At 49.1% G+C, this 23,989-nt stretch overlaps 9 protein-coding genes across 9 annotated transcripts; 4 read left to right on the forward strand and 5 right to left on the reverse strand.

Moving 5' to 3' along the window:
• Positions 1–347: 347 nt before the first annotated feature.
• Positions 348–1,453, reverse strand: BJX68DRAFT_264510 (alpha/beta hydrolase; the record flags this gene model as incomplete). Its single annotated transcript, XM_071044977.1, has 4 exons — positions 348–600; positions 657–810; positions 890–972; positions 1,044–1,453. The coding sequence occupies 4 exons, from the start codon at positions 1,451–1,453 to the stop codon at positions 348–350; spliced, it is 900 nt and encodes a 299-aa protein (XP_070901474.1).
• A 656-nt stretch (positions 1,454–2,109) lies between these two features.
• BJX68DRAFT_264511 (tautomerase family protein) lies at positions 2,110–2,556 on the forward strand (the record flags this gene model as incomplete). The annotated part of the gene is made up of 1 exon (XM_071044978.1): positions 2,110–2,556. One exon carries the CDS (start codon positions 2,110–2,112, stop codon positions 2,554–2,556), a length of 447 nt encoding a protein of 148 aa, XP_070901475.1.
• A 1,644-nt stretch (positions 2,557–4,200) lies between these two features.
• BJX68DRAFT_274390 (uncharacterized protein) lies at positions 4,201–8,252 on the reverse strand (the record flags this gene model as incomplete). Its single annotated transcript, XM_071047656.1, has 9 exons — positions 4,201–4,463; positions 4,497–4,917; positions 4,954–5,213; positions 5,256–5,336; positions 5,370–6,012; positions 6,052–6,200; positions 6,234–6,706; positions 6,749–6,771; positions 6,910–8,252. The coding sequence occupies 9 exons, from the start codon at positions 8,250–8,252 to the stop codon at positions 4,374–4,376; spliced, it is 3,483 nt and encodes a 1,160-aa protein (XP_070901476.1). The 3' UTR covers positions 4,201–4,373.
• An 854-nt stretch (positions 8,253–9,106) lies between these two features.
• On the forward strand, positions 9,107–10,876 carry BJX68DRAFT_274392 (prion-inhibition and propagation domain-containing protein; the record flags this gene model as incomplete). The annotated part of the gene is made up of 1 exon (XM_071047657.1): positions 9,107–10,876. Exon 1 carries the CDS (start codon positions 9,158–9,160, stop codon positions 10,874–10,876), a length of 1,719 nt encoding a protein of 572 aa, XP_070901477.1. The 5' UTR covers positions 9,107–9,157.
• Positions 10,877–12,596: 1,720 nt separating this feature from the next.
• On the reverse strand, positions 12,597–13,383 carry BJX68DRAFT_30514 (uncharacterized protein). The gene has a single exon (XM_071048941.1). The coding sequence runs from the start codon at positions 13,298–13,300 to the stop codon at positions 12,827–12,829; it is 474 nt and encodes a 157-aa protein (XP_070901478.1). The 5' UTR covers positions 13,301–13,383; the 3' UTR covers positions 12,597–12,826.
• A 320-nt stretch (positions 13,384–13,703) lies between these two features.
• On the forward strand, positions 13,704–14,475 carry BJX68DRAFT_232090 (uncharacterized protein). Its single transcript, XM_071039435.1, has one exon. The coding sequence runs from the start codon at positions 13,944–13,946 to the stop codon at positions 14,310–14,312; it is 369 nt and encodes a 122-aa protein (XP_070901479.1). The 5' UTR covers positions 13,704–13,943; the 3' UTR covers positions 14,313–14,475.
• Positions 14,458–15,303, forward strand: BJX68DRAFT_232091 (uncharacterized protein). The gene has a single exon (XM_071039436.1). The coding sequence runs from the start codon at positions 14,751–14,753 to the stop codon at positions 15,231–15,233; it is 483 nt and encodes a 160-aa protein (XP_070901480.1). The 5' UTR covers positions 14,458–14,750; the 3' UTR covers positions 15,234–15,303.
• A 541-nt stretch (positions 15,304–15,844) lies between these two features.
• On the reverse strand, positions 15,845–18,989 carry BJX68DRAFT_274394 (uncharacterized protein; the record flags this gene model as incomplete). Its single annotated transcript, XM_071047658.1, has 4 exons — positions 15,845–17,407; positions 17,463–17,747; positions 17,800–18,805; positions 18,973–18,989. The coding sequence occupies 4 exons, from the start codon at positions 18,987–18,989 to the stop codon at positions 15,845–15,847; spliced, it is 2,871 nt and encodes a 956-aa protein (XP_070901481.1).
• Positions 18,990–21,242: 2,253 nt separating this feature from the next.
• Positions 21,243–21,781, reverse strand: BJX68DRAFT_232093 (uncharacterized protein; the record flags this gene model as incomplete). The annotated part of the gene is made up of 1 exon (XM_071039437.1): positions 21,243–21,781. A coding segment is annotated over one exon (207 nt), but the record flags the coding sequence as incomplete, so codon positions are not given.
• Positions 21,782–23,989: the final 2,208 nt, after the last annotated feature.

A 23,989-nucleotide genomic window follows, 5' to 3' on the forward strand; every position in this document is an offset into this window, starting at 1 on the left:
TTGGTCGCTTTATTTTTCCTACTTCCTTGGACATTAGTAGACATCTAAAAGTATAACTCTATGGCACTCTACGATACAGAAACAACTTGGAGGACATTTTTCAAAGACTCTGCTGGTTGCTATCGTAATTCTTACTACGGACATTATTAATTGAACAAAGACATTTGCAATTAGGATAAATCAGATGATCTTGACTAATGGTCTACTTGACATAAACGAGAAATACCAATGAAAGCTCTTGGAAGACCGGGCTTGGATGTGGCCCATCGGCACTGACTCGGTTGGAACCATTCGATGAGAGTTGGTTAAAGGAACGGTGGCGACACATGTCCTGCGAGGAACGGCCTCTACTCCAAAAGATGGACTTGCAGGAACTTTGCCTGAACCGGGACGTTTTTCGTGAAGAGTGGCCCGCTGTATGGATCAAAATGTCCTCCCGGTAGCATGTGCAATTGCTTCGGTTCCCTCGCTCTGGCAAAGGCTTCGAGTGCAATGTCGGTAGGTGTCACAACGTCATTATCCATGACAATCATCAATAATGGGGCAGGGGCGATGTGCTGGATGAGTGCTGTAGGTTCGTATGCTCGGAATGCTTCGAGGCTATTCAATGGTTAGACCCAGTACACTACCAACTCCGGGGACCGTAGGGGAAATACCTCTTTAGAGTCACATCGTTTTTCCAGCCCAACGGTTCGGCTGAAATGTAGCCATTGTAGCTGTCCGATGAAGGAAGAAAAGAACGCGCTTGGGGATTCTTGTCCACAACGGGTATCCGGCGGGGCTCTTCCCCCCTAGCACGAGCCTGGCGATCTAGTTTTTCGCGCAAGCTGGTCAGCAAGGGTATATTCCTCTTATTTTTTTTTATCCGTTAGATCACGTCGAATCTCACCATCGGCAAAGAGCTGGTTTAGACCGGGGACCAAATCCGCCCTGTTTAAGCGATGGAAGGTATCCCAGCCGCTGGTCAACGGCCTGTGTAGACACGGTAAGTTGGAATACCACTGCTGAAAGTAGAGATATTGGACTCAACAAGGAAAGCTTACACCTGGCTAATCACAGCTTTCACCCGACGATCGACAGCACCAACTGTAAGAACATGGCCTCCGCTGAATGAGCTGCCCCAGATGGCAATTTTCTCAGCGTCAACCTCTGGCAGGGACTGCGCAAACGTAATGGCATCTGAGTAGTCACTGATTTGCAGCGCCGGGAGGATTTCTCTCCTTGGCTCGCCATCGCTTGCACCAATGCAACGATTATCATAGGCAAGACAGGCGATCCGCAAATGCGAAGTGAAATATTCCGCAAAGGGCCTCAGCCCCATTTCTTTGTGAGCTGCGAAGCCGTGTGCCATGACGAGACAGGGCAAGTCTCCAGTAAAGGAGTCGGGGACGAACAACCATCCGCGAAGGGTGAGGCCGTCCGATGTTTTAAACTCTATATCTTTGAAAGGCATCATGGAAGATGGTTATTTGTTCGCTGGGGTTCTTTTGCTGGCCGAATATATTTGATGAGTCCCAACAAACGAGGAGCGAGGAACGAGGTATTTCAGTAGTGAATGAGAGCATGTGTTCTAGGCTCCGCTGGGATCATGAGAATACTGGCCAAGTTACTTTCCCCAGATTTCGGAGAGTCTGCGTGATTACTGATCCAGCAGGTGCTCATCTAGGGCTTACAGGTACGTGTCTGACATGGATAACATATCCACTAATCGGCGAACTGACCTCGCGACGACACAAAGCCAGAAGTGTGCCTCGGAATAAACTCAGACTATCATTATTATTATTTCTCTGTTGCCTAAGCCTTGCAATATGATATTTCCGGAATGATTAGTCGTCATTGAAGCCGGCATGATGAGACATCATTAAGCTTTCTGTATCCCGTATGTGGGGTATGCTTGTCAATCATCCGTGGGAGACCCGAGGATATGCTGGCTGGCACCGCCCCACATGTCAGTGGTGAGTTTGTGTACTTATGACATATAACCAACAGGCTTCCTTCACTCCAAGGGCGCTATCCAGGAGTTGATCTTGTGTTGTACTTCTGTACTGTCCATGTCCGAGACTTTCGTCACAGAATTTGCTAAGCGAAACTATATCAAAGACCCTCAACATGCCCCTTTGGCTCGTTTTTCACCCCTGCGGCACTTTCGAGGACGATTCCGCAAAACGAGCGCTAAGCAAAGACATAACAAACATATACACTGGCATAGGCCTTCCTGCCTTTTACGTCGTCGTCAACTTTGTTAAGCTCTCGCCTGGGGATGTCTGGGTTGGAGGTGAACCGAAAACCGACAAGCCGTTTATTCGAATCCTGGTCGACCATATTGCTGTTCGGCTTGAGAGTGCGGGCCGTGCTTATGAACGCACCGCTGATGCGATTGAAAAGGCGTTGAAGCCGCATATTCGTGACAAGGGTTATGATTGGGAATTCCATGTCGATGAGACTGAAAGGAGACTCTGGCGCGTCAATGGGATTATCCCTCCTCCGTTTGGGAGCGATATGGAGAAGCAGTGGGCGAAGGACAACAAACCATCTGTGTGGAGCGGTGCATATTAAGGTCTTACATTGGGCTTGGGGGTATTTTGGTTTTGAAGAATCGAATGCATCGCACCCCCTGTCCTGGCGTAAGCCGCCACTGTCCTGTTCCTCCTATGTCGAAGAGTGTGTTTACTGTACTTATTGAGTATATATTCAATTCTATGTCGTGCCTCGACTAGGTCATTCATTACTAGCATAAGTTGACAGCTGATTGAATCGGATACACGACCGGGTTCTTCTAACCCACACTTATTCCCGGCATACCTGAATCTTGACAATGAGTTTGTACTTGATTTCATGAGTCTGAACATCTCGAGTCTATTCGCTGAAACGGACAATCAAAGGAAAGACTTGTTTGTGTACTAGGATTGGGCCGCATATTCCTCCCCATGTTTCATGGGTTCCTTACAACTCCATTATGCAAGTACATGTTCAAATGTGTATGTACATATATCTACATTTATCCTTCTTAATCAAGACTTGCTGAACTGGAGCAAAATTATAAACTGTGTGCTGGGCCTATTCACTTAATACGGCTGAGAGTTACCTGGGTACTTGAAGACATTCTTCAGTAAGTTCGTATCAAAAATGAAGGAATAACAAAGATACAGGATAGAAAGATATCTTGCCATACTCATTAGAGGTGCAAAGAACACTTCTTAGTAGGTTGCAGTAAAGAGGATGTTCAATCAATCGTTCAAGAAAAGATAACCAACATCAATATACAGGCCAATCATACATTTATGTCTATTACGCCTGACTATAATGGAAAATAGATTTCTACCAACAATATCCATCATTAATGAATTATGACGACGACTGCGGAAACGGAGATCGCTGGTCCCCACCTGCTCCACCGGAGAGAATTAGTGATCAGATTAAAGTGCTGTAGGTATTCCCTGCATGTAACAAAATATCAAGGGATAGGACGAGGTAACTCTAGCTTCCGGGATTGTTCAGGCCAATCTGCATCAAACCCGAGATGCGGGGGCAGCAAGATGAGTAATTTCGGAGAGTTGATAAATCAATACTCATGCCCCCGAAAGGCCGCCACCTGCCAAGGCAGTTCTGCCTCCATCTCCTGAGCAAACAGCGATTCCCCGTTCCCACCCCTTTCCTGGCTCACTGTCAAGTAACTAGCTTGACTGTCTCGTGCGTCGAATTAGTATCCAAACCTCCGCAAAAAAAACCACAAAGTGATTATTGTGGGTGTAGGTAGGAATCCTAGTTTTCTGAGTGCGTTCCGCCCTGTAACAGTGGCTGGCTCGCACACCAGGCCAGTGGTAATCTGTGAACTGGGGTTCTAAAGGAGCTACTCGAGAGCCGATTCTAGAGATCTGTGATGTGTCAAAGAGTCAATGCTAAAAAAATTTATGTTTCTAACTAAGGCAATTGGGCTTTGCCGACCTCAACCGAAACATCAACATGGAGTCGCTCCGTTGCTGTTCCCTAGATTCATGCGTAGTTAGTGATTCAGCTTCATCCTGCTGTTGCACGGGTCCAGGGTGTTGGGCTTATATACTTCGACCTTTTGGTTTAGTTGGGAACATGCTTGCCGGATCACATGCTCTTACAATTACTAGTATATTATCTTATATATAAACTAAGTAACCTCCTAGGAAGCCAGGAACTAGGCTTTTCCTAACTATATTTATTAGGTATCTTATAAAAGAGAATTATAACGCTTTTAGTTTTATCCTTACGATTAGTACCTCTACTCTAGATATCATATATATTAAAGATTTTAGTAAGTAGTATATGGCATCTACTAAGGATTAAGGAGGATCTAGTATAGACCACAACAGAGCGCTTCATTAGGGGAAATGCTCTTTTTACTACCTCAGAAGCAGTTTAATGATCGAATCATATATGCCTCTCTCCTCTGAGCTCTCATCGCACGCCGCATTAGATTTCTCTCGTCCCAACTCTATGGGTGACATCCCGAAATCATCACTTACAAACCTGTCTGCTTTGTTGCTGAGCAACACCCCAACTCCCATAATGTTTCCGGCATCAACAGCCAAATGAAGCGCAGTTCTCCCATGAATCCCGCAGCGACGATCCAGATGTACGTCCCTATTGCCCCAATGCTGTAAGAGTTCTTGAATTATATTCTGATTCATTACGAAATCATAATCCTCACGGGGGAGGTATTTGCGTTGCCACGCGTCTGGCGTTCGATACATTATGCCCTTATGGGCCCAGGCGGCACGATGCAGCGCGCTCAATCCTCGAGTCGGTTCCACGATGAAGTCAATGGCGCCGCTTTTCGGACATGTCTCAAGCAAATATCTGAGCCGAGGTATGGTGTGTTGTGACGAAGAGGCAACTATATGTCCAAGAACAGTCGTGGGATGTTCCAGGGAGAAAAAGCCAGCACTAGTCTGCAAGGCATTAGGGTTTGCACCAAAATACAGAAGCGTGGTGGCTAAATTGAAGGCATTATGCTGGATAGTAACGAGGAACGGTGTTTCTGGGGATTGCTGCGTTCCGTCTGGGCTGTTAGGGATCCCATCGATCGGCAGGCCGGCTTGGATGAGGAAAGATACTAATTCTGAATGATTTTCGTCGTGGCCGGCAGCAGCGAAGATATGAAGCCCTGTCCAGTTCATTTCCTCTGCGCTGAAAGGATTCCTCGCTGCTGCTTTCGGGTCAGCACCGCTTGCAACCAGAGTCTCGACAATGTGTTTCCGATTCCATCGAATCGCTTCCAGTACGGGTGTGCGGCGATCCCCTCTGGCTGGTCGGTTGATATCACTCGCATTATACGCGCCGGGACACGTCTGACCTTCTCCGCACTGAATATCCAATGATTCGACCAATTCACTCACTTTGGCGGACAAAAGATATTCCACAACTTCATCATGGCCCTCGCTGACGGCATAATAAAGTAAATGTGTATCAAATCCTCCGACCCCTGTGGTGAAGACGATATCCTTGGATTTCTTTAGGCATAGATCCAAGAACTCATGCAATCTGTCCCGGTAACTTGAACCATTTCGAAGAACCATAGAAAATACATCTGCAGCATTTGTACCTGCCGCGATAATGGGCGAGAGACTATAGTTCATCCCAGCGCGGTCTAGAGCATCCATCATGAGCTTTAGGCACTCGACATGATGAAAGAAAGCAGCGTATTCCAGTGGTGTTGACCGACCAAGGAGGTCAGTAGGCCAGTCCAGACATACAGAAGCATCTGAAGCCTGATCCAAGATAAATTTTATGATGCAGGGTCGGTCATGATGAACTGCCCAGTTGAGGGGGGTGCCTGGAAATTGAAAAGCGACGTCGATTTTAGCTCGAAGCTGGGAATGTTCAATCCTCTCGCGCGTGTACACTCTCAGCCCAGCACCGCTCTTGATGAGAGCTTCTCCAATGGGACAAATTTCATTGTCATTGAATGATACCAGCCAATGCAGGCATGATTCCCCATTCGCAGCAATTATTGCAGCGTCTGCACCAAGTTCAAGTAGCCTAAGGGCAGTCTTCCGTTGCCCTGCTCGACAGGCGTACAATAGCGGAGTCTCCCCCTGATCATTCAGTTGATTAATGGAAAAGGATGGAAAATTATTCAGCAGCGTTTCAATAGCCTCGATCTTTCCTGCACTGGCAGCCAGGTGCAGAATTTTATCCCCTCGTTTGTTCACTCTGTATTCAGCGATCTGATCAAATTTTGACAGCCTCTCAACAAGAACTTGGGGGTTATCGAATGTGTTGATCCATTGCCAGTACGTTCCAATGTACAGCATCTGCTCATCGTAAAAGAAGTCTGCTCCAACACCTGCATGCACATCGCGGATGAGGGACTCGATCTTCAAGTATTCTTCAGGTGCCACATCTTTTAGATCAGCAGCGGCCATCCTTGCCCCTCTGACTGCCATAACCGATAAGTTGGAAATCGTATCAGAATTTGGCACGTAGTTTGGGTCAAGAGCTTTGAAGATGCGGTACGCATATGTGCGCGAAGAATGATGGTCATACTCCATGTTTGATGATTGTTGGATAAGTCGCATGGCCTCTTTGAAATCCACTTTTGTGCCATAACCATTGATATAGTAAGAGGCAAGAATAAAACAATCGGGAGTGTTTATGAGGTTTTTAGACAGGTTATCTTCTACTTTTGCTCTCAAACAGTTGAATATAAATGATTGGACCGCCGGTTCGAGCGCTCGCATTTGTTGCCATGAAAGGGTGTGGTGCTACATTCAACATAGAAATATTAGCCGCGTTGTACTAACAATTTGAAGACATCCAAGCCTCTTACCTTGTAACTCATGTGGAGAAGGATGTTTTCCGCGCGTGTTGTGTTTTCGCCACTAGAATAAAATTAAGCAATTGTGAACCAAAATAGCTCTTATTGGACTTATACACCTTGCATCTGGACTCTTACCACCCGTGAGTGTAGTGATGGCTTTCCGTAAGTTTCGTTTGGTGGGATCGGCACTTATGCAATGGCTTAAAGTAGATGGTAATCTTCCATAGAAGCTGTTCTGTTGAGCATATTGCAGGACAGGACCTGAAACAACTTGCCAAAGTTCAGGAACCTTGAGACAGGGGCCTAAAGAATTCATGATTGTCTCCCAGGTAGTCACTGACGTGGTGCCCTCGTTTTGTGCTGACTCTATTGCTGCCTCTGCTAGCTGAAGGCTACTCAATGCTTGAGTGAGAGGATCCACAGTCAAGTCTGCATGTTTTTGGGAAATGTACGAGATGAACCAAGTATCCAATGACGCTTTTCGGACCGGCTCATCATCCGCTTTGATTTGTTCGAGATGCTCCAGATAAGACTCTCCACAGCGGGATGATGAGACCCAAAGATGAAACGGGTCTTTCCCATCTATTGCTAGACGCCATACGAGCAGACCATACGAATAAGTATCTGTCGCTTGAAGGAGGTGCTTTTGCACCGGCGAATTTGTCTCAGGAGCTTTCCAGGGCCTCGTACCACCAACAAGCTCATCTGCGTCTGCTGCTTCAGCAACCGTGGAAAAACCAAAGTCGGATAATTTTGCGATAAATTCTTTTTCGGGATCAGAGAAGATCAGTACGTTTTCCGATTTCACGTCTCCGTGGATTATTCCACATCGGTGGAGCATACTGAGCCCTTCGCCGATATCGACGGCCAGACGGCACTTGGTAAGTGAGTCGAGATCCTTCTTCTCCTGCAACTGCGCAAGGTTTCCATAATCGGCGAATTCAACAACCAGCACCGGTAATCGGTGAGATGGATTAAAGTAATTTGGACCCCAGGCGAGAGCAAGCAGCTTGATGATATTCGGATGCTCCCGGAGAGGCCCATGTACCAGCGAATAGACTTCCATCAATGCAGCCTTCATCGCTTGTCGTGTTTGAGGTGTTGGTGTCCCAATCTGCGTAAAGGCAACACGAGCGACTTTATAGATGACATGTCTGGGCCAGGCTTTCCGTGGACTGTATGTGATTATCGTGCAATCCGTTTTAGTGGTTACTGACTCTGCCGGCGCTTGTGGAATGGCTTTTTTGTAGGCCGTAAATGAAGCCCCCTGGCCAACAACGATCGATTGTTCTACTGCAAGAGGCTCCAGATACAACGGAGGAACCTCGAATAGGCCACCGTAGTAATCCGCCGGCTTGAAGATACTGACAAAGTCAAAGACATGGGGAACATAAAACGTTGAGGATTCACCGGGGTCTTCTGATGGGAGCCTCGATGTCAATTCTCGCCCGGATGGCATTGTAGGGGAATTTGACCTGATATAGCTTGATTTTTGCGTCAAGATAGGGGATTCTTATTTTTTATTTCTCTACTCAATGTCATAACTAGGAATCTATTGAGCTTAAATCATCGGCAGTAGCTGTACAATCACTAATTTGGTGTACATGCGGTCGGAAGTCAGTTATTGGCCGAAATAACGTCACAGCAAGGTGAGCCGACAATATATTATGTCATGGGTGGACGTAGATGGTATTTACTTTCAACCAAGAATGGAGATAGTGCCATATAAAGTATAAATCCATGTTGAGATGTTGGAGCTAAAGAAGCACATACACACACGTCATTGATATTAGGGTTTGCTATTACTTGCGTTCCGAAGTCTGGCCAAGGTGACACCACGCCTTTCCCATTATTCTTGAACGCTCTTTGACCTTTCCGAAGGTTTCCTATAAGGATTATAAAGCCTTATCATCATGCCTTTCTTACGAAGATAAATTCTCCGGCACTCCTTTTATTCATATATCTCAGTACAAATAAAAATAGCCTTACAATTGATATAAAGTCTAGAACATGAATGCTAAGTTGGAAATTAATAGTAGTATATGATAACCACTAAATAGTAAGTTTAAGATCATAAAGTCCTCTAACCATGGTTTCTAGGTGGTACATGCTGTGGTGTGACAATATAAGTTAATAATAAATATATTATTTTTCCCTTGCTATCCCTTGCATCATGATACTTAATAATATATGTCATCATTTCACACCACCATGGTGGTTTGCATTCATTTTCCAGCTTCCACCAACTTGCATAAACAGATGTGCATACAACAAGAGACTTTTAAACACAGGCGACGCAAACACCAAAGACATCCAGTACGCAGGGGAAAGCTGCCATAAAAGCCCTCTATATCTACATCACCAATGGACCCGTTCACAGCAGGTGGATTAGCCCTGGGGATAGTATCACTATCCTTTCAGGTGTTTGCTGGTTGCGTCAAAGGGTTCATGATACTGTCAAGTGCCCACAATTTTGGCAAGGATGCTTCCTTCCTCAAGACCATGCTCAGCGTTGAGGAATACCGGTTTGTCCAGTGGGCGGATGTGGTAGGACTCACCGGAGCAGACAGCAGAATCCTACGTCAGCTCAATCAAACTCTCGCGGAACAGCTGATGGAACAATTACGAGACAAGCTTGACAGCACCAAGCTCAAGGAACGATATTCTCTTGACCTTCAAGAAGATGAGACTTCAAGTGATAGAGCTGACAGCTTCATCGGCGAACAGTCGCACGCTCCAAATATGCTATCCAGAGCAGTGTCTAACGAGCGGCGGTCAGAGATCCTTCTGCGGGCCCAACTGATCCAAAGCCGAACACCATTTCCTAAGCGACTTCGATGGGCAGCTATAGATAAGTCCAGGTTCCAAGATCTCGTTCTGGATCTGAGACAAATTGTGGATTCTCTTTGGAATCTTCTCGAACCGATTCGTCTGAGGGAGCTTTCCCAGCAGGTCGCCCGAACTCTGACAACGGTGGTCGACATGAGCCAAGATCTTGAGGCCCTCAAAGGGCTTCGAGCTACTTTTACTAAACAGACCGCTGACTTTCCGGGTGATACGATCCTCTCGACTGCGGTTGACTTGAAAGTACTACGCAAGGGGCTTTCAAGGGAAGGCAGTAGTGACTCAACCTCGGATTCATCGTTAGCCCAGCGGCCTCTTTACCCCTTAAACCGAAATCTCTTCATACGAGCAGCCGCGACGCGGGGAGCTGATGGGATCTTTATGGCTCAGTACGACGGTAGGCCCGTATTATGCGAGTCTAAACCAGTCGACCCGTGGCACAAACCAAAACTCAAAGTGAGAGCTGAGCATCTTACAAGGCTACTTTCGTTGCCCAAGAGTGCATCGTTCATGACGCTTCAATGTCTCGGGTTCTTGGAGGACATAGATGAGTTTAAATTCGTGTACGATTATCCACCTGGGTCGGACACCACCGTTCCCCCTCGATCTTTGCTGGACTTGCTTCGCGATCCTACGATGCAGAACCCAAGTGTTACCACGAGATTGAGACTTGCTCTGTCAATTTGCAAAACGCTCTTAACCATACATACAGCAGGCTGGTTCCACAAAAATATCCGCTCCGAGAACATCATATTCATAAACCGCGAGCCGGACCTCGGGAAACCATATTTAACTGGATTTAGCTTCGCACGCACCGATTCCCCAGTCGAGATAAGTGATCAAAGGTCAGCAGATCCGCTTTTGGACATCTATAGACATCCGCACGTCTTAAGGAGACCACCTGAGCCTTATTCCATTTACATGGATCACTACTCTCTAGCAACTGTCCTGACAGAGATAGCTGAATGGCGTCCGCTCAAGCATATTGTCTCGAAACATATTGACGTCACCAACACTGACTTGGACATCCCGCTTTCTGCTTTGGCTGGAATTCAACCCTGGTTGATTAGAGCGTTCACGGAGAATGGACAGGTTGCATATCGTATGGGAGAGGTGTACGCAAATGGTGTTTCCAGTTTATTGAGACTGGAACTCGCGGACGAGCGTAATTATTCTTCTACTGAACAGCTGCTCGCTTACCAAAAGTTTGTAAATGAACTCGACCTTTGCTATGTTTGATTTTTTTTTTTTTTTCATTTTTTTTTTGGCGCCTAACTGGAATTATTCGCTCGCCCGATTCGCGTTTTTGACGATTGGGTCATAACAGGGAACACTCAGGTCCTATGGATACCACTAGAATATCAACAGTGGACGCCCTTGACTGTGAATGGGAACAACTGTGGTATTCTTAGAGGGCGCTGGACTTCTTATCGGCCGCCACTTCGCCTATGCTCTCGTCGAGAATAAAAATAGGGATCAGCGTGACGCTCAAATACCCTTTGGCGACGGACGTGTGATCGGCTATGTTGGGATCAACGCGGTGTGCCCCAGTCCAGAAATAGGGTACTCCATCCATCCGGATTACTGGGGTAAAGCATATGCAAGACGCTGAACGGACTGTTAGATCTGTGGTGGAGTTTTCCTCGTCAAGGCCAAGATGGCGACATTGTTGAGGAGACAGACGGCGTGTTTGCCATCTGTGAGAAGACGAATCTTGGTTCGGCCAAGGTTCTGAGGAAATGTGGCTTTGGTGTGGTCCGGGAGATGACTTTGGAACATGACGGTGGGCTTGATGAGTTGTTCATCTGGGTATTAAAACACCCGCCTCAGACTAAATAGGTCTTTCTTCCCACTATTACTAACTGTAAATTAGCAGAGAACAGCAAAGGTGCCAAAGCGCCATCTCCTTCTTCAGCGGGGATCTAGGTATTTCGCCCTATTCAAATAGCACCTGACGGGCTTTAGCAAGGAATAAAGCTTTTATGGCATCTGCAATGAATTCCGTTGAAAAGACCGTCATATGCCCCGAGATCATCCGAATCATGCCGCGATTTCCTGTCCCGTAAGATCCCCTGGCCCTTTCCTTTAAGCCACTGACACTGTATTATTAAACATCGCCTAATATCCGAAGTAGTCATGCACGCAACACTGCTACCAACAGCCGAGCCACTATTTCTCGAGCGAGACCTCAAGAAAATGGGGCATGATGATCCAAAGCATGTACGTTATATTGCAGAAGCATTTCACTAAGCATTTGCTAGGTGACCAGTGTCCTAGGCCTGCTCTCTCCAGTAGATAATGGAAGCTTCCCCCGCCAAAGCCCCGTATTTGACTGGACAAGTAGTGTATGAAGCCATGCCCCTCTAATGTGACTTTGTGCACGGACTTGTAACAGTAAGAGTTTGGTACTTGTGCGGACTTTGGTGCTAGTATATGGACTAATTATTCTGACAACAACGTATCCAATCCATGATCTCTGTTCCCACCCCGAGTATATCGAACCGCTCCGCCTCGGGCCGAAGGGACAGTACAGTGACTTCCTCCAAAGGAGTCGCAGCCTTCGATTACTCGAGAGCTTTATCAAGGAGTCTGCGAGTTTGCCGCTGATTGAGTCGAGTATATACCACCTTCACCCCTGATATCTGACAATCGCAAATAGAGACAAAAGAAGACAGCCGATGTGCACATTCGTCCGCGCAATCATCCAAGACCCAACGCTGTACCCAGACCCTTTCGAGTTCCATGGGGGATGTGCCAAGTTCCATAAGGAGGAAGCTTGATTAACAACGGTTAACTTACAGACTTGTCATGATTTCTCCCTTGGAGCTCTGTTGATAGATGAATTGGAGTTCGTTCTGCTTCAAGGGGACTGCCTATATAGGTGCATGCTTGGTTCTCTATGAACATTCAAGTATCATACATAGATGGTGTTTTAAAAAAGCACTACCTACAACTACATGCGCAAATCATAGGCACACCATTTCGCTGGAAGGAATCCTTGGGGGCCCTCGAGCTTTTCGTGCATATTGTGCCTACGTGGTATCTATCAGCATTGCCTTGTTCCAATACTACGAATTGATATGAACACTACAGAGGCGTGATTGCTCCGACATCAAGCCAAGCCGAGTTACACTAGGTGCTCGTCATCTGTTCCAGCTCACTGCATGAAATTCTCCAGACTTGGCTAAGTTATTCAATACAAATCCCATGTGAAGCAGCAACGCCTACACAGGACTGTACCTCACCAGGAGACCCGGCGGACAAAGACAATACTATACTAAGCCCAGCCTCCCTCGCAACCCCGGGCCACCTCTCCTCGAGGACCCTCATCGTCTGCTCAAAAACCTTGACCTGCGCCCTCCGCCCTACGTCTTCGTAAATCCACGCTTCAACATCCTGGTTCGCACCATCACTCTGAAACTCCCCGTGCGAGCTCGCGGGTGCCGAGGCCGCAAGGACAAGGGTCCGGCTGCCGACTTCGACTGTGCGGTCGAGAAAGCCCCGGATTATCCGCACGAGGAGCGGCAATGGCTTCCCGTCCGACCCCAGAGTTGTTGAGCAGAAGCCGGGGCTGACGAGGTTGACTATTACGGGGGGTGGAAGTTCAGCTTCAGGTGTAGCTGGTCCTGGGGTTTGATTTGGTGTCCGCGTCCGCCTCTGCATCTTCGCCTCTGTCTTTTGACCTAGACGGGCGACGAGCTCGCGGACGAAGAGGACTTCGATGAGCTTGGTGGCGCAGTAGCTTTGTGTCTCCTGGTTAGTATATAGCCCGTCGGGGTTCCTTTTTTTATGAAGCAAATGAAAAGCGGCCGGGGATGGATTCGACCTACCGAGGAAACTGGTTCCAGCCCTCCCTCCCACTCATCCCCTCATACAGATCCGGCGCATTAATCTCCGGAAACAAGGTGAACCGATGCGCGTCGGAACTAACGACAACAAGATGCGGGACCGAATCATCATCCCTCCTCCTACTCTCCTGAAGCTTCGGCAACAGCAACAGCGCAAGCAGGCATGTATTCAACACATTCACCTGAACCGCCTGCTCGACCCCTTCGACAGGCTCAAAAAACCCCGTGTGGATCGCCGCATTCTCCACGAGGACATCCACGCGATCCAGCTCGGTCTTCACCCAGTCCGCAATTAAACCTAATGATGGTGGGCACGTCCTCGGCGGATGTTGGGCGGACGATGCATGCGGGCTTCAGGCTCTGTTCCTGGTAACTAAAGTACGAGGAGAGCGATTCCTGGTACGCAGAGGTTTGGGGAGTGAATACTTTGCCGCTGAGGAGGACCGAGAGCTGTTGGCATGTCGGGTGAGCGCGCTGCAAGGAAAACTGGGTCGCGGCGACCCAGACGCCCACGGTGCCGAGCACGTAAAGGAGGTAGGAGGCCATCGTTCTGGTCGCTGCATTCCTGGAGAGAGGAGGCTGAGCCTTTTATGTTGAGTCGGATTGAAGCCCTTGAGAATCTCCTCGCTGTAGCCCGTTTGCAGTGTGGTTGCTTTTCGTTTGTGCCCCTCGGGCCTGGAGCACCCCCAGTGTTGCACAGCAGGAACGCCGCCAGCTTGACTCTCATGCAAGTCACCAGCTCCTCAGCAGGGCAGAGGAGGCCACCCACACCTTGGAGATCCGGAGATATAACAGCATGGGGCTCTCCATCGCAGAGGAATCCATAACACTGTGGAAATGTCACTTTCCGATCTCACCCCGAACCAGCTCGCCCAGACCCCGGCCGGGGTGCCGCCGCCTGGAGTGATTCCCAATCTTGAGGATCCTCCCTCAACTGGCCACCTGCTCTTCGTGATCGGTGGCGTCGGGGTCGCCATCATGCTCGTTGTGGCTGCCCTGCGGTTCTACACCCAGATCGTGATCCGCAAGGTCTTCAGGGCGGAGGATTGTATGTTCTGGTCTCCGTTCCCCTCGGAATGTCTCACTGACTGATGTGTAGGGTCAGCTCTCATCGGCGGGGTAAGCCAAGTCCCAAGTTCAGTTCAAGTCTGTTACCACAGGCAGTAAACCAGTGACAGGTCGGCGCTGTTGGCTACTACATTATCTGCATTTTTGGTATGCTTCCGCTCGTTTAAAATCTCATCTGCTAACCACTTGCAGCGGTCATGCATGGCAAGTTTGGGACTCATTCGTGGGACATGTCCATCGCCCAAGCCACCAGCAACGCCTTTATCATTGTGAGTCCAGGACCAACTAAGTTCCCAGCAAGTACTCACCTGCACCTCCACACCTCAACCTGGGGGTCAACCCCGCAAACCCTGTCCCCAACCCGCTTCCTCCACGAACCCCAGCTCAAGAATACCGTTGCATACCGCCCCTTCGGCGCCGGGCGCCACGTCTGTCCGGGTCGGTACCTCGCGCGCAAGGCGGTTTTCGCATTTGTTGCGTGTTTGCTTGGTGGGTTTGAGGTAGTTGAAAAGAGGGTTGTTAGCAAGAGTAATAGTCAGAGTAAGGGTGTGGGCAAGGCTGGAGGTGCAGGTGCAGGTGGGTTCGCGGCCATGCCGGAGATGGACATGTCGAAGCCAACGCCGGGGATTGCGAGTATTGGTCGTGGATGGGATGTTGTTTTGAGGCTGCTGAGGAGGTAGATGGAATGGGCGCATGCCCTACACGTGGATGAATTGATGGGTCGAGTGGGGTCAAGTTGCACGGGCTTTTCCACCTGTCCAAAGTGTAGATGGTTCTTGGGCGCGCCCTGTAGGTGATTGGTTGCCACATTGGGTACGATATTACCTAAGGAGGCCACGACCGAAGCATTATCGTTGCCGACTATATATGGGGAAAGCCAAATTTATTCCTGATATTGTACTACATACTTGGATGTCGGAATACAATATAATTGTCTATGATCATACAGCAGTAATAGAAAAGGGAGATCATAAAGTTGGAGAGAGTCTGCCTAGTGGCTGTTATTATATATAGTGAATACATTTATGGTTACAGTAACAAAAACATAATCATACAATACCAGGGGAGAAAGCCTACCAAGAGGTGGGAGTGTATTAGGGCATGAGCGACGGGACTGACTTCTAGATACAGGGATATTAGCTAGGGCACGGCCACCCTAAAACCGGGAGGTATGACTGAAGAGTAGGATGGCCCGTTATAACGTGTCCAATGATCATGTTTTGCCTGGGAGGGACATCATATTAACCACTGGCCTAGCCTCACTCTCCAAATACTATCCCTACTACTGCTACTATGGTTTAATATACCTACTCTCCGGCGGGCCCAACGCACTCTCCTCCAACCCCCCAAAATCAAGCACAATCTTCTGCAGCACAACCCCCGGCTCGAGCAACCACAAATTCAAGCTCTGCTCCCCAGGCCCCACCTCAACCTCGGCCGTAACGTTCCACCCTCCTCGAATAACTGCCGTATCCCAGTCCGCCGGTAACGAACCGGGCTCATAATCCGGAAGAACACGCTTCGTCTGGATTGTGCTCACATCGTCACCTATTGCGAACGCAACTTTCATCGGCCTCTCAGGATCAAAGTCGAGTGAACCGCCAAGGAAGAGGATGAGACTTGCGTTTCGTGGAGTGTTTGAGGTGAAGAAGAAGCTGTAAACAAGCTTTGGTCCCGCCGGTGCGCTCTCCGAGGGGGATGTCACGGGCCAGAGTTTTACGCCGGAGAGGGTGCGGCCGTAGTATGGGAGCGTGATGTACGAGACCCCTCGACGGGATTCTGCACGGGTGTAGTGCTCTGCTTCGATTGAGATGATTTCGTTGGATTCGACGTGGCCGGTGAATTTGCGCGGGACGGAGAATTTGCTCAGGGGGAGGATTATGCTTGTTGTAGGCTGGGCGGAATCATCAGTGGAGTTGCTGCTGTTGCTTTCCTGGGTGAGGTTCAGCGATACCCAGCTTCGGCCCCTCGGCGCCTGGTCCCAGTCGACGGTGATCACGGCACGGACGTCAGAGCTCGGTCCTGGTGTAGTGAGCGTGCCCGTTTGGTTCGCGATGGAAACGTAGGAGGCGTTTGTTTCGAGTTTATATGCAACCGTCCCGTTTCTGCGCGTGAAGATGTCAATGTACCGTGACTCAGCGGGGGGCATGTAGGGGTCCATGGGTCGGAGGGTTATAGTCTCGCCAGCTGAGGCTGGGTCCGACTCTTGCCCTTGTACTGCTACTCCGAGGATATCGACATCGTCCACGTCACTGTCCCTGATCCAGGAGAGGCTAGGTATGGTATTGCGCGACGGGAAATTGGTGGTTGTATACCCGATATGCGGACCGGACATGACCCGGTCCCATTTGCCGTTGTATAGCGCGTGATACTGTGAGGTGATGGCCGCATCATTGGTGAATGCTTGCTGAGCCTTCTTGGACAGACTGTTCGTGCTAGTCCGCAGTTGGGTTTTGTATAGATCACCAAGATGCTTAGTGATGTAGAGCTCCATGACGGTTTTCCCTGCGAGCACGGGGTGCAAGACTAGTTCGAAGAAGCTTCCCTGTGTATCATGGCTAAGGGAGTCGTGTGCTTTCTGAGCTAGGGTGAGGAGGTCCTCCCATTCTTTGAGAATGTTGGATGCTTCATTGTAGTTGACTGTGCTAAACGCGAATGGACTCATGGATAGAGTCTCGTACTTGCGACGCATTACCAGTCTGCCGTGGAGGTTGTATATTTCGGCGACAGTGTCCGCGATATCAGCACCGAATTCTCGGCTGGCCCAGCGCTTCAGCCAGTCTGTTGCAGAGTCGACGGTCTGGAAGCTCGACATGTCGTACGCCATGTCTAGGAAAAAGGTCATGGGGACCTCCTAATGATACTTGTCAGCAAATTCGTTAGAGAGAATAGAACGAAAATAGACTCACCCATCCCTTCAGATCCTGTATATTCGCAATCCAGATTTCGCGTGCTTCGCGCTGGTACGCAAAGTGCATCTGCTCCCACGCTTTGACAAGCTGGTTACTGCTGATCCACTCGTAGCTGCGAGGGGCTCCCACATAACCGAAGTGGTAGTACACTCCAGCGCCCCCTGTTCGTTTAGTCTCATCGGCTGTGGGTACACGGAGAAGATTGCCAAAGTTGTCATCGGTCCACATCAAAGTGACCAGTTCGGATACGTTCATTCCTGCTTCCCAGTATTTGCCGACTTCCTTGGCTAGAGTAAGCCACGGAGAACAAGCACGGGCGAATGGGTGAACGAACCTTGTAAAGAGACCAGGTCTGGCCGACCTGCTCAAGTGGCTTATCCACATATTCCTCGATCATCTCCTGCTGATGCTGTATGATCTCTTCCAGCTGGGTAGAGTTCAGAGTAGGAGATTCACGGTCTCCATCCCCTCGCATGCCCATGGTATACAGAGTCTCCCAATCCTTGGAGCGCTCAACCCCTTCCTCCATAAACTGCGCGACGTTGTTCTTATTCGTACTCCAGTCCCAGTTTCCCGTCATCAACTTCTGCTGTTCGTAGTATGCCCTTGTCATTGGCTCGTGGTGACTCGTGCCCATGACAATGCCGTATTCATCAGCCCGGGGGCCGTTCTCGGGGTCGTCGCGGTAGAAGGCGTTGTACTTTTTCATCCCAGGCCAGAAATAGTTTGCCTTGAGTCGAAGAAGTAGTTCGAATAGGTGCTCATGAAAGCCACTCGTAAAAACGCCTCCAGTACTGCTCTTGGGAAAGTTGTTCTCGGACCACTTCATGAGTTCCCATTCGTCGTTGATAAATATTCCGCGGTACTTGACTGATGGTGAGGCCTGGACATGGTTTCCAGAGCCCAGGTAGATTGCATCTTTGGTGTTGATGGGTACATCCGCCCACCAGTACCAGGGTGACACCCCGATCTTCTCAGAGATGTCGTAAATGCCATATATTGTACCTCGTCGGTCGCTGCCTGCAATCACCAGAGCCCGAGAGACACCCTTGACCGGATTGCGAACAACGGCATGGACATATGACTCCCACTTGCCTTTGATTCTGGAAATGTCGAGTTTCCGGGTCTGCACGAGCTCGTCGATAAGAGCCGTACCGACTGTTCCAACAATAATTGGCACCCCTGTGCGACTGGCTCCGGAAAGAGTGGTAGAATTCTGATCAACCGACCCGTTGACGCCAACCACGCGGCCAAAATCCAGGGCGAGGTCATTCGCAGCACGAGCAACCCCCTTGTACTCAGCGGGGGCTACCAGGATATTAACTGGCGGCCCATCTGCGCTGGCAAGAACGGGGCCACTGTTAAAGGTGACGACTTGGCATTGAGCCAGCTGAACAACAAAGAGAAGAGCTGTGTGTACTAGACGAGGAATCAGCATCGTGATTGACCAGTCGACTGTGGGTTGATTTAGCGGCCTGTGGTAAAAGGAACTCCATGGCCAGAGTACCTTATAGACTCAATCATTACGACATGATTTGGTGAAATTTCGTAGACGTACTCGGCCTTTATTCACCCGATCCTCAGGGAAGAAAAGCCAATGTTGACCTGCGGTATGTGGAGGAAACGTGGGGAAGAAAAAGCCAAGAAGACTACTTCCACCAATCCTTGTGGCAAAACCCTCCTTTCCACGTTTCTCGAGGGTGCACTCCGGAGACACTGGATGGAGTCGGGGTCTTGGAGAAGCAGCTCAATGCGGGGATTTAGCCGATGATCTGCTGGCGCATGCGCGAAGAATGGATAAAAGAGCGATCCTTTCAAAAGCCGACTGTCTCAAATGCCGAAAGCGGGTTATGGTCGCGGAGAGCTTCTACTACCTATTACAAGCATTATGTTGAGAGTCTGCGGGCTATCAGAAAAGGTCCTGGAATATCCTGCTTGCCCTAGGTACATATCGCTTACCCTATCTATTTTGCACTCTACAAAACCTCATCAAAATAAGGCAGGCGACACTTTCATATCTTTACACTTGAAGACCAAATATAGTACTCTTATGTAAATCACCCTTGAGGGGTCTGTGATTTAGATAGGTGCTTGAGTTCTATAAGAGGGCTTTACCTCCTTCACAAGATATGAATGCACTGGGGATAAAGCGCTAATTTGTCTATATAATCTAGTCCAGTCTTGTATATTCCGCTGAAGAACATACTCTTAACATTACTTCGACCAAGAACGTGTCAAAGTTTGTCGACGTGTAAGACAATGGGTCACTTGCTCGTACAATTATCTTCTTAAGACCCCCACAATAGGCATAAACTGGAAAGGACAGTATCCATTTAGACCATCCAGGCCTTGGTAGTGCATACTAGAGAGGAGAAAAACTTACAGAAAATAGAAGTTGATACTAAGAACCTAGCATCAGACCCAAGTGCGAGGGCTTGGTAGTTAGTAGCCTAGACTTGTCATTTCAGATTCCTTTTGTCCAGCACAGGGACTTTCCCGCAGTAATACTGACTTTCTCCTCCTTCCTTGCCTCCTTCCTCCGATGGAACTCAACGACAACAAGAGAGTAGTCCCTTAGCTCTGAATCGTTTCCTCTTTAAAGCACATGTTTCGACTGATCTCCATCTTTTTCCTCCTCTTCCTCCCCCTCCTCTTGGAGATTATCGTCAACCTGGACCAGGATAGTCTTCCATCTTATTCGGAACATCGAACCGGCTCCATATTCCAACAACATCCGGACCATCTCGCCGCCATCTGGGTGTCTCATGGCGTGCCAAAGGGGTGGCGGAGTAAATACCCCATGCCATCGGCCATGTCCTCCCTTACAACTGCCATTTACGTCGGCCCCATACTTCACAAAGGCCTTCACTACTTCGATATGGCCCAAGATGCAAGCCCTCTGCAGCGGTGTCCCTGCCACTTCGCTGTGTTTGTGTTTTGAAGGCACGTAGGTCGGGTTGACGCCGTGCTCCAACAGAAGCCAGACGACTTTCGATATGAGGCTATTGTCGCACTGGAGGAGAGTGCTCATCAACAAGCCAGTTGAAAACGGTGAGTGCGCATATTGACATCGAATCCTCCCACGTCGAGCAAGGACTTGACGATATCCCCTTGGCCGTACTGAATTGCCGGGATGGACGCCTCATACAAGAACGTGGATCGTCTCAGTCCCTTCTCTGCATAGTGCTTCTCAAGAGTCCGAACTGTTTCAAAGTCTCGCCCTTTTAAAGCGACTCTCATCGCATTTTCGATGTCACGGGCCCGATACGGCACATTCGGGTCCTTGATCCCACTCTCCACGCCCAGCCTGTTCCCATACTCCGCCACGAGTGTGATTCAGAAGTGTTCGTGTATTACAAGCGGCATATTGCTAATCAGGATTCTGGCCGGAAGCAGGCTTAACAGAACAAGGATATGTCGAAAGAGCCTTATGTCTACGTGGATATAGCAGCAAGCACACTCTATATAGGGGAATATCGCATCATCGACCGGTCCACCTCATCCATCAACGCACACTGCTCTGCGAAAAACGGTATACACTCGTCGATTATCTCACGCCAGCGTTCATCCATAGCAATCCGCTTGGCGGCGAAGAACTCCCGCTCTGGCACGCTGTACCCCGAATTCCCCCAGTCAAGTATCCCCGTGATGACTCCGGTCTTGACCATGATATTCCCCGGATGGACGTCCCCGTGTGTCAAAACCCCCAGAGTATCTGCGAGAGGAGGAGAAGCAGTTAGAATCTTCTGCCTCAAGGCTTCCTCCTCGTCATACCATACGCCATTCGGTCTCGACGCACGAAGGGCCTCGACAATGCCATGTTTGTACTGCTCAAAGGAATCAAAAGGCCCCGTATTTCCTGGTTGACCGGTAATCCCACGGGTGTTGAAATATGATATCCAGGCATGGCCCACCGCCCACAGACCCCAGGAACGAGCTGCTAAATGCACGCCATTCAAGGATGTAGGCCTTCAGTTGGCGCGAAATGGCAGAAAGCTCCTCTGGAGACATGCTATCCATGCATGAGCCCAAGGTTTGGCCGCCAATCTTGGTCATGAGGATGAACCCAATGTCGTTGATTGTGTATGCGCTCAGAACCTCTGGGACAGGGATTTTGTGATCTCTCCGCAAGGAGGATTAGTGCCTCTGCTTCGCCCATGTGGTCTCTCCACCCGACCTTCAGAATTGTGTGCTCTGATACCTGTAGTATCTTACTGCCACCTTTCAGCTCTGCTGTCAAGTCTGTTGCCGCGTTGAACTGATCAGGCGAGATGATTGGCTTGTTTTTTATCGCGGAGCGAATCCGTGAACATCACATCGGAAGTTGGTGACTGGGCCACAATCCCGGCTAGATAACCGCGAATGGTTGGATCGGGACGCTAGGACTCTCAATGGATTGTTAGGTGGTGGATTTCAGGCACCTGATCCCGTGACTGACCTCAGCGTAATACTTCAGAAAACTTTCTGGAGGGTGTCCCATTGTTGTGGATGCTTGATCAGTTGATTTGGATTGATTAGCTTAGCAGTACGTCCTGCTGAACAAATCGCGGAAGATCGGGTTATCCTCCCGCCAACAATCACAATACCAGCGACCTGGCGATCCACATAGTCTCGAAACCCCAGAGCTTTGCTTGTGGGCGGCTTGAGCCGGCCGATTTCATGTATTTGGATCTATTTGACTCAGGTGAACCAGCTCTGACCACGATATCTGTGGCAGGTCGTGTATACGCTGCGTTGGTGGTCGAGTTGGTAAGGGTAGCCAAAAGGAGGTCTGAGTGCGGCAATCACATGGTTGGGGGGATGTCACGTAAAGTTTCTTTATAAGGAGGAAGAAGAAGACATATGGTATCCTCAATAACGAACTGGTCAATCCAGTCTAGGGCCAGGTCCTGACATTTATTGCGCTGCGTGAGGTCATGACAGAGAGTGAGTAGATCCAGGTCTACTTGCCAACAGAATTGGGGGATAGAATTGGCCTTCCACAGTTGTGGTGAGCTCAAGTAGAACTCATATTAGTATTCTGAACTTCCTTACATTAAGCCAGTTCTCGGACGATTATTGCTAGCACTGTAGTGTGCCCAAGGGCCCAATCCAGCAATGGTCGGAGTTCGTCATGCGGCACCCTGATTGTTTTCGTTGCATTATGCAGATCCCACATGATCACTTCAAAAGTTCGATTCATGATGGCCCAAGCGTTCACCTCGGTGCTATCTTCGCCTTCCTTGAAAATCTTGAAGCGGGCTCCAGACGGGCCCGTTGGTTGCAGGATGTCTGCGGCTGGTCGAGTAATATTTGGTCTTGCCGTCCCTCCATTGTTACTTGGCCGGAGGATGTAGTTGCTCAACAGCACCAGCCACTTTGGTACCGCGTCCGATGATAGCCCGAGTCCGGTCTCTGGATGATAGAGACGTCCAGGCCACCTGAAATATGGATAGAGGCGTCTCGTCCATCTGAAGTATGAATCGCGCGATGTGCTCTCCGCGGCATTTACCAGCGTGAGAGTGTTGACGAGGAATAGAAAAACGAAAGAAGATGCTTCAACGACCTCGGTCGAAATTCTATCCACGCTTTCCCAATGCCATAGATTGTTACGCACCTGGAATCCCTGGTTCAAGAGTACCCAACGCTGGCTTCGGCTGTGGCATCGTGGGCGTCGTTGCAGGATCTTGCCATGGTCTTGGTTGACATCTTCCGGTATTCCGCTGCTCCACGACAGGATCCCAGTCTATAACCATATAATGAGACAGTACGGTAGATCCAGCAACAAACAAGAATCGTTGTCAGGATTAGTGGATCAATCTTTCAGCTCCCTTTCCAATTTCAGAATAAGATGCCTGGCCATTTCAGCCCAGGTGAGGCGAAGTAGGAAAAGCCGTGAGTCAGCGGGCGGCATGCGATAGGGGAGCGAACGGGTCGAGTAATGCGAGAACTGGCTAACGTAACTCGTGAAAGATCTGACACCGTGTCGACAAATCAGTTCAGTAGAGTAAAGCGTCCAGAGCGCTGAGGAATGTGGTCCAGTCAAAATAGAATAGACGAGGAGTCGATCCAAGGGATTGAGCTGCCTAGGAAGAGATGTGGCAGCATTTGGTGGTTCGTAAGGCAAGTATAAGCCTGATTCTTGGAATATCTCAAAATATCTGAACAGTACCTTCCAGCTTTGTTTGCAACGGGTTATGCTTGAAGACTTGAAGGCCTTAATTGGAATATCCCAGCTAGGGCTTCTGCCCTTAAATGCTGTGCATGTATTCTCTGGGAGTAATGCCCCGACTTGACAGCACCGGTAGTAAAATTCAACCAAGTCGGCACAGATGTATTGGCGAACCATGACGTTGCTCCAATTGCATTGGAATATTAGTTCGTCCTCGCTGAGATGTACCCAAGGACAGGTTTTCAACGCTGCGGCCATCTTCTCCTTTCCTTGGATGACGGCTCGGAGAAAAAGAGGCCGCATATCAAGACGGTGAATAGGATTCTTGCCGAAATGTTGAAGTAAGTAGGTGACAAGACTCCAGGAGTCGAAC

This window comes from Aspergillus pseudodeflectus (assembly GCF_044049435.1).
Source record: "Aspergillus pseudodeflectus strain CBS 756.74 chromosome Unknown BJX68scaffold_11, whole genome shotgun sequence".
Lineage (NCBI taxonomy): Eukaryota > Fungi > Ascomycota > Eurotiomycetes > Eurotiales > Aspergillaceae > Aspergillus > Aspergillus pseudodeflectus.